The sequence below is a fragment of the Megalops cyprinoides genome, chromosome 10, assembly GCF_013368585.1.
Source record: "Megalops cyprinoides isolate fMegCyp1 chromosome 10, fMegCyp1.pri, whole genome shotgun sequence".
Classification (NCBI taxonomy): Eukaryota; Metazoa; Chordata; class Actinopteri; order Elopiformes; family Megalopidae; genus Megalops; species Megalops cyprinoides.
The window spans coordinates 746,246-755,215 of NC_050592.1; the positions used below are offsets into that span (position 1 = coordinate 746,246).

The following is an 8,970-nucleotide window of genomic DNA, read 5'->3' on the forward strand; positions in this document are numbered from 1 at the left end:
AACCCGAAACCTGCATGAAGGGATGCATCAATATTTGCATTTATTCAGTTACAGGGAAATATAATACACTGCGAGGAGTTTGGATTAGTTGTGAAATAGATTGTGTTTTACAGACTTTGAACAGTGATTTGAACTGGATCAATGCACCTGAGGTAAAGAACTTGTGCTCTTATATAAGTGTGGATATTCTGTCCCTCTGTGTGAGTCCCTTGGCACGCATAGGAGCGCTTTCCTTTCACCACATCACTTCTCTTACCTGCCTCTCTCTTCACGGCAGGACAAACTCATAAAAGGAACAGAAGAAGTTATTTTATGAATTCCTGAAACTGACTGTCTCTCTGTGTTGTTGTAGAGGAGTAGTGCTTCATGATGGCTCTGTTCAACTCGACGGTGGAGGACAGTTTCAGCCCCTCTCCCTCCCCTCCTGCCCCCCCCTGCTCCCTGCCCTCCAACTCCAGCTCCCCCTCGCCCTCTTCCCCTCCCTACAACTTCTACGCTGTTCTGCTGGTGCTGCTTATCTTCTGCGTGGTGTTTGGGAACGTGCTGGTGTGCGTAGCGGTGTCCCGGGAGAGGGCGCTGCAGACCACCACTAACTACCTCATCGTGTCCCTGGCCGTGTCCGACCTGCTGCTCGCCACGCTGGTCATGCCCTGGGGGGTGTACCTGGAGGTGTGTGTGTCCACAGCGCGCTCTCTCACCTGTGCGGCCGGGTCCTCCTCTTCTCCAGTGCACCGTCCTGCTCATTCATCATAGTTTTATCATTTGTTGTCTGTATCTCAGAAAGGTCCCAACAGCTTGTATCTGTTTTCTTTTTATCATTTGTTGTCTGTATCTCAGAAAGGTCCCAACAGCTTGTATCTGTTTTCTTGCGCATGTTTTTCCATCTCACTGTCACCTGAATGTAGCTCTCCCTGCTGTGTACATTTATGTCCACTAATAGCCTTTTTTTAAAGGCGCCACAGTGAGGTAGTTTTGGATAGCATGTGGCTAGCACGTTTGTGTCTGCAAATCTGATAACCTTACCTGCTCTCTCTGTGGTTCAGTGTGGTATTTCCTTTCTCTCTCAGCCAGTCTGTGATGTCTCTGTGAGACTGTCTGTGAGACAGTCTGTGATGTCTCTGTGAGACTGTCTGTGAGACAGTCTGTGATGTCTCTGTGAGACAGTCTGTGATGTCTCTGCTCTCTGTGTCAGGTGGTGGGGGGATGGAGGTTCAGTCCAATCTACTGTGACATCCTGCTGACACTGGATGTCATGATGTGCACCGCCAGCATTCTCAACCTGTGCGCCATCAGCATTGACAGGTGAGACTCTTTGATCCCACTCATACCCCCACGTCTGCTGGTCAGTCTGTCTGCATCAAAACTACAATACAAATTTACAGATTCATGGACTATCATCTATCATGGACTGAATTCTGGATTGAGATTGCGTGGTATAAGGTTTCTTTCATTTTCTCTCTCCCTTTCCCTCTGTGTCATCACCGGTGATAAGCGTAACAATACTGCCTCTCCTTGTTCTGTTAAAATCACATTATTTTCCCTCTTTCCCTCCTCATGGCTTCCCTGCATCACCCCCTGTGCACGGTGCCCTCGGGCACACCCTCCTCTCTCGCGGAAAGCACTCATGTTCAGAAGCTATAACTCTACCTGATGAGTAAAGTGTCTGAATGCCCATGTGCTTATCAGCTTCATCTCCTTCACGGGGCAGATATTCCACCTGACTGATCTGAGAGAGAGCTGCAGTTTGTGCCGACTTTAAATTTCCGCAGATGGGGAGATGTAAATTACACAGAGAGAGCTGTGCAGCAGGACGGCCGGACTACAGCAATATCACTCTAAGTTATTAATGTTGTTCCATGGCTAACTCCCAGAATGCCGTGTCTCGGGGCGTTGGTAACAGTCCTCCCTGTTCTGTGTAAACCGGGACACTACAGGAGCTTCCTTACTGCTGTTGCCTGGTACATTTTTCCAGTTTAGGAAATAGCCATAATCTACAGAAACTACATATTTACATATTGTAAGGTATCATCAAACGCAAACAGGTTTGGGCCCTGAAATTCCTAATTTGGTGTACCTCACACATAATATCTGCCTCACCTGCACACACCCTCATCTCAGTTCAGTGTTTCAAGAGGACACAGTTGTAGGGTATGGTTGGCATACATTATATATATGATATCCTACAATTACTGTTATTTTCAGAAGATATTACACACGTTTAATATGTATATTTGTCAGACCCAATATTTTCTGCTCTGTCAGTGTATTTGCCAGGATATTCACTCTGCTGATTACTCCACCGTATGTGCGACACATACAGTGTGTTAGTTTCTGATTTGACTGATTTTTAATATCTGCATAGAAAGATTGCTTTAAGCAAAGACTGAAATAATAAGCAAAATGGGAAAAAAAGATGGGTAGATAGAATGATTGGAGGTCATAGTGAAAAGGGGTGTTTAACCATCTTAACTAAAATATCCAGTTGGCTGCTCCTGGGATACCTGTACATTTATTATAATATTTCTTTATTTCCATATTTTAACTTCTTATCATATTACAAGACACACACAAACATTAGTCATGGATGATCAATGGAAAATTAGGTGGACAGACAAAGCACAGACTTTTCAGGCATTTCTGTGGAGAGTGCTGCTTCACTGAAGCACAGCTTCATGCTTCATTTGTGCTTCCATGAATGCAGTGTCCCCCTGCCACTGGAATTGCATAGAGTGAGCTTCTCTGTTGCCTTTCTAAAGCACAGAGATTTTTGCTTAGCAGACACTCTTATCCAGAGTGGCTTGCACAGTTCACAGTTTATTATAGTTTCCATTGATACAGCTGGATTTTCCATAAATAATTAAGGTTAAGCACCCAAAGATATAACAGCAGCGGCGACCTTTGGGTTACAATCCCTGATCCTTCCCACTACACCACACAGCACCATGATATGATATTTACTGCATACCAACAAGAATGAGTGAAGTCGCCATGAGTCTCACTGGATGAACACTGCGTGTGAATAAGCTGAATTCAGAGACAGAGAGAGAGACAGAGAGAGACAGAGAGAGAGAGAGGGAGAGAGAGACAGAGAGAGGGAGAGAGAGACAGAGAGAGAGGGAGAGAGAGGGAGAGAGAGGGAGAGAGAGGGAGAGAGACAGAGAGAGGGAGAGAGAGACAGAGAGAGAGGGAGAGAGAGGGAGAGAGAGGGAGAGAGAGAGAGACAGAGAGGGGGAGAGAGAGAGACAGAGAGAGAGAGACAGAGAGAGAGAGACAGAGAGAGAGAGAGAGAGAGGGAGAAAGAGACAGAGAGAGACAGAGAGAGGGGGAGAGAGAGAGACAGAGAGAGAGAGAGAGAGAGGGAGAAAGAGACAGAGAGAGACAGAGAGAGAGAGAGACAGAGAGAGGGGCTCTCGGATGGAGAGTGCCGTGAGGCAGGAACAGGACAGGAGTGGGACGGTGCTCTGCAGGGACACAGGAAGCCGAAACATGCTGCACATTCAGACTGCTGAGTGTTCTGCTGCAGCTTTTACAGCTGATGAGCTGCATGTCATTCAGTGCTTACTGATGCACGCTGAGGTCGTCTGAGTTCATCTGAATCCGATACATTTCAGCAAGTATAAATTATTTATTTATAATCTCATGCATGTATTACATTACAGGTAAATGGTATATATTGGGTATCAAACACAAACATACTGAATAGACTCAAACTGTGCATCCTTGGCTGCTGTGCTACGTGCGTGTTGCAAATATAACAGCATTTAACCTTTTCCTGACAAACAGAAATCTCTTATTGTCAAGGCTGAGGAGTCGCATGCTGAGTGCTGTTGCATAAAAGGCATGTTCACTGCTTCATTTGCTGCTCTCAGGAACATGGAGATCAAGGTGGAATTTCACTGTGAACATGCGTGAAATCCACTGACAGAAGCAACTGAAAGCCCTTCAGGGACAGAATAGGACATTCAGGGCAGGGAAGGTCAGATGCCAAACACATCCCTCAGTGTGGCTTAAACGTGTTACAATAAGAGAACCTCTCTGAAGGCTAAAAGGCTAAATATTACCAAATGTTTAGCTGCCGTATGTATGAGATGGATGAGACCTTTGAACTGCAGTGTGTTTATACAGCTTCTCATTAGCTGCTAGCCTGCTCTGGAGGTTATGCATATTGTTACTGTTAGGTTACACATATTGTTACTGTTAGGTTACGCATATTGTGTGTTTGCCAGTTTTATTCTGAGGAGTAGGTGTAGTTTAACAGAGAGCTCTGTGAAAAAAATGGGTTTTTATTGGTTACGATAGCACCCTGTGTACTTTTCACACCCTTTCTTTCTTTAACCCTGCATACAGAAGCCTTTTCTTCTCAAATCCGCAACCTTCCATGGAGGCCTTGGGTCATAGAGAATATAAATGTGTCCATTACCACATATCGGATCTTATTATGTCCAGAGCACTTCACTTCTGAATGGCTGACCCTGTGTTGTGAATGGAGCAGAGTCTGGAATGACAGAGCCGAAGCAGACTTCATGGAGCAGAGCTTTGGAACGGGCACTCCGTGCGTGTAAAAACATGCACATCCCCCCGTCACACAGCCTGCGCTACAGAAACACAGCATCCCGTAGCAGGATGAGCTAAACGCAGTCGCTCAGTGGCTGCAGGGGTGACGTCACCTTTCTGCAGCCAGCCATTCTTACATGCTCTGCTCTGCCATGCCACTTGGCTTTGCTGCGTAATATAAACCTCTCTTTGCACCAATGTTCCCTGCATTGCAGCCTTACAGATCTTGTGTGTGTGTGTGTCTCTCAGGTACACGGCCGTAGCCATGCCCCTGCTCTATAACACCAGGTACAGCTCCCGGAGGCGGGTGGCTCTGATGATCGCTGTGGTATGGTTCCTCTCCTTCGCCATCTCCTGCCCCCTGCTGTTCGGACTCAACAACACAGGTGCCTGCCCTTCATCCTTCACCCTCTATCTCATCCTCCTCCATCCTCTTCCCTCTATCTCATCCTCCTCCATCCTCCACCCTCTATCTCATCCTCCTCCATCATCCACTCTCTATCTCATCCTCCTCCATCCTCCACCCTCTATCTCATCCTCCTCCATCCTCTTCCCTCTATCTCATCCTCCTCCATCCTCCACCCTCTATCTCATCCTCCTCCATCCTCTACCCTCTATCTCATCCTCCTCCATCCTCCACCCTCTATCTCATCCTCCTCCATCCTCCACCCTCTATCTCATCCTCCTCCATCCTCTTCCCTCTATCTCATCTTCCTCCATCCTCCACCCTCTATCTCATCCTCCTCCATCCTCCACCCTCTTTCTCATTTCAGTGCCCTCCATCCTCCACCCTCTATCTCATCCTCCTCCATCCTCTACCCTCTATCTCATCCTCCTCCATCCTCTACCCTCTATCTCATCCTCCTCCATCCTCTTCCCTCTATCTCATCCTCCTCCATCCTCCACCCTCTATCTCATCCTCCTCCATCCTCTACCCTCTATCTCATCCTCCTCCATCCTCCACCCTCTATCTCATCCTCCTCCATCCTCCACCCTCTATCTCATCCTCCTCCATCCTCTTCCCTCTATCTCATCCTCCTCCATCCTCCACCCTCTATCTCATCCTCCTCCATCCTCCACCCTCTTTCTCATTTCAGTGCCCTCCATCCTCCACCCTCTATCTCATCCTCCTCCATCCTCTACCCTCTATCTCATCCTCCTCCATCCTCTACCCTCTATCTCATCCTCCTCCATCCTCCACCCTCTATCTCATCCTCCTCCATCCTCCACCCTCTATCTCATCCTCCTCCATCCTCTTCCCTCTATCTCATCCTCCTCCATCCTCCACCCTCTATCTCATCCTCCTCCATCCTCCACCCTCTATCTCATCCTCCTCCATCCTCTTCCCTCTATCTCATCCTCCTCCATCCTCTTCCCTCTATCTCATCCTCCTCCATCCTCTTCCCTCTATCTCATCCTCCTCCATCGTCTCTCGCCTCAGTGAGCTGCTCAGCTGGAATGTGGCGCAGCTGTAGCTGTAGGTGAGAGTGCAGTTCCGGCTGCAGCTGCTGCTCTGTGTGTGCGTCCCGCAGCCAGCAGGGAGGTGTGGAAGTGCAGCATCGCAGACCCCGCCTTCGTGGTGTACTCCTCGGTGGCCTCCTTCTACGTGCCCTTCATCGTGACGCTGCTGGTGTATGCGCAGATCTGCGTGGTGCTGCGCAGACGAGGCAGGCGCACCGCCCCACCACGCAGACACACGCTGCATGCGCAGGCGGGGGCGGAGCCAGGGGAGGGGCAGCGGCACAGGAAGGTGCGTTTGCTCTAGAGCCCCACCTGCTGGGGGGTGCGTGTACGCGGTTACTCTACATTAGCGTTCTTCAGCAGATGCTCTTACACACAGCCACCTACACACTGCAACAAAGCAGCACGGAAATGTGCACAAACATGATAATGCTTATTATTATGTTTATTATTATTATTATTATTATTATTATTATTTATTTATTATATATTATTATTGGCATTTAGCAGACACTCTTATCCAGAGTGACTTACATCAGTTACAGCTGGATACTTTACTGAGGCAATTGTGGGTTAAGTACTTTGCCCAAGGGAAAAGCAGCAGGGCCCCAGCAGGGAATTGACCCGACAGCCTTTGGGTTATGACGCCTGTTACTTAGCCACTATTCTACATCCGACATGAACACATGAAGCATCAACACCAAACATGCTGAGATTGCAAGCGCATGTCTAGATTAACATGTAAGAGCAATTCAATACGTATAGCCTAAGTACTGTACCGTTCCAAATACAATGTTAACACAGTATTGTTAGCCACGCATCCATTTGAATCTACTCACTGTAGGATGTGTTTTGTATGTTTCAATTAAAATGCTAATCTTTCTTTTCTTTACTGCTCGCTTTTACTTGTCATTTTTTCTCTCTCATTCGCTGTCTCCCTCCTGACCCCTCCCCCATCCTCTTTCTCTCCATCACTGATCCCTTCATCTCACCGTCTCTCTTTGCCCTCTTCTACACCTGTTTTTATCTCCTCATCTCTCCATCTCTCCCTCACATTCTTCCCCCCGCTCCAGAACAAGTGCACCCACCCAGAGGATGTGAAGCTGTGCACTCTGATCGTCAAGCCCCCCCCAGCTGCCCCCCACCGCAAGAAAGTGGTGAGTGTCTGAGAGAGAGGGAGAGGGAGAGAGAGAAAAAGAGAGACAGAGAGTTTTTACAGGATCAGTGTAACAAAAAGCCTTTTTCCATCTAAGAAACATTTCTAAAGTTACATACAGATGCGGAAAAACGATTGCATGTTTTTACCACTAGCTACTTTGCCCGTTGTAAAAAACTGCTTTCCGGTCAATAGACCAGCTGCAGCCTGTACAGAATTCAGCTGCAAGAATTCTTACACATACCAAATAGAAAGTGGATTTTGTTTTAGAACTGATTCTAAAGTTCTTTTACTTGTGTTTAAAGCTCTTAATGGACCAGCACCTGAATAAATTTCTGATCGTATAACTTATCAGCCAGATGAGAACTTTAAGATCTCCTGAAGCAATGCTCTAGTGTGGTCCAAAAGTAAATAATATGCAATGTGGTGAAGCATCCTTTGTACTGAAATTATGTAACAGAAGTTACATCCAACTTTCAGGCTTAGCTGCAAAATTATTTCTTTAAGATGGCTTTTATGTAATTGGTATTGATTTTACTCTGTTTTGATGTTTTATCATTTTCATTCAGTTAATTGATTTTGTATTTATTTTACCCTTATTTTGAAGTGTTATCCTTTTATTCCACTTAATCGCTTTGGGCTTCTTGTTATTATTATTGTTGCTGTTGCTGTTAAACAGAGGCTCAGGACGGTCTCTCACAGAGGGAGAGTGCCTTCACAGACAGGAACACAGACTCAGTTTGCCCAGATTAAGCTCACTTCGGTGCATGTTTGAACTTCATCGCTTTTTAAGCAGGGGAAATGAATTATTTATGTAATACAGACACATTCATAAATAAATGCAAATAAACAGCCACAACAAATTGAATTAATTGAAAGCTGAGGCTCCACGCTGGTATTCAGACAGATCATAAAACAGCGAAAGGTTTAGGAAAAAGCATGCCTTCAGATTCAGGTCTTCAGACTGCATGTGCTGAGTGTTTCTTTTCAGCTTTCAGACGGAGAGAGATTATACTGCTGCATGCAGGACTGATATGCTGTCCCTGCTCTGTTACAGACTCTGGTGAAGGAGGCAGTGGTTCACCCTCTAGAAGCAGAACCGGTTCGGTTTCTGGCCCAAACCGACCAGACCCGGCAACCACCCGCTCGGCCTAAAATCTCCCTCTCCGTCTCCGTCGCCCCTGCACCGCCTCTCCCCCCTGCCGCCCGCTCATCCCTTGCACCCAGGAGGGCGGAGTTTGAGGAGGGCATGAGGGGGCGTGAGGGGTGGAGGGAGAGGGATGGAGAAAGGGAGGAGAAAGGAGCCGGGGTGAAGGAGCGAGTGAGGGGAAGGCTGTCCCAGCAGAAGGAACGGAAGGCCACCCAGATGCTGGCCATTGTGCTGGGTGAGGGCGGGGCAGGGGCGGGGTGAGGGTGGGGCAGGGGCGGGGCATGTGGCGTGGCGGGGCACGGGCGGGGGATGAGAGGAGGAGGGCTAATGGAGAGAGATAAGAGAGTAAAGAGGAAAGAGGACAGTGGGAAGATAGAGAGAGGGGGAATGGAGGAAGAGGGGCAGGGTCCTGGGACCGGCCAATCACAGGCTGTGTTTCTGCGTGTCCCCAGGTGTGTTCATCATCTGCTGGCTGCCGTTCTTCCTGACGCATGTGCTGCGTGTGCACTGCACCAGCTGCTGCATCTCGCCCTCGCTGTACAGCGCTGTCACCTGGCTGGGCTACCTCAACAGCGCCGTCAACCCCGTCATCTACACCACCTTCAACATCGAGTTCCGCAAAGCCTTCATTAAGATCCTGCACTGCTGA

The 8,970-nt window shown here is 47.9% G+C and overlaps 1 protein-coding gene across 1 annotated transcript; it reads left to right on the forward strand.

The window, feature by feature from the left end:
• The first annotated feature begins 369 nt into the window (after window positions 1-369).
• drd2l (dopamine receptor D2 like) lies at window positions 370-8,970 on the forward strand. Its single transcript, XM_036538539.1, has 7 exons — window positions 370-669; window positions 1,193-1,302; window positions 4,804-4,940; window positions 6,087-6,304; window positions 7,089-7,172; window positions 8,229-8,556; window positions 8,774-8,970. The coding sequence occupies exons 1-7, from the start codon at window positions 370-372 to the stop codon at window positions 8,968-8,970; spliced, it is 1,374 nt and encodes a 457-aa protein (XP_036394432.1).

What these genes read in the sequence shown, in the direction of transcription:
- drd2l (XM_036538539.1), top strand. Translation starts at nt 370, where the DNA reads ATGGCTCTGTTCAACTCGACGGTGGAGGACAGTTTCAGCCCCTCTCCC. An exon ending in CCTGGGGGGTGTACCTGGAG is followed by an intron (nt 670 to 1,192) that starts GTGTGTGTGTCC and finishes TCTCTGTGTCAG; the next exon opens with GTGGTGGGGGGATGGAGGTT. An exon ending in GATGCTGGCCATTGTGCTGG is followed by an intron (nt 8,557 to 8,773) that starts GTGAGGGCGGGG and finishes GCGTGTCCCCAG; the next exon opens with GTGTGTTCATCATCTGCTGG.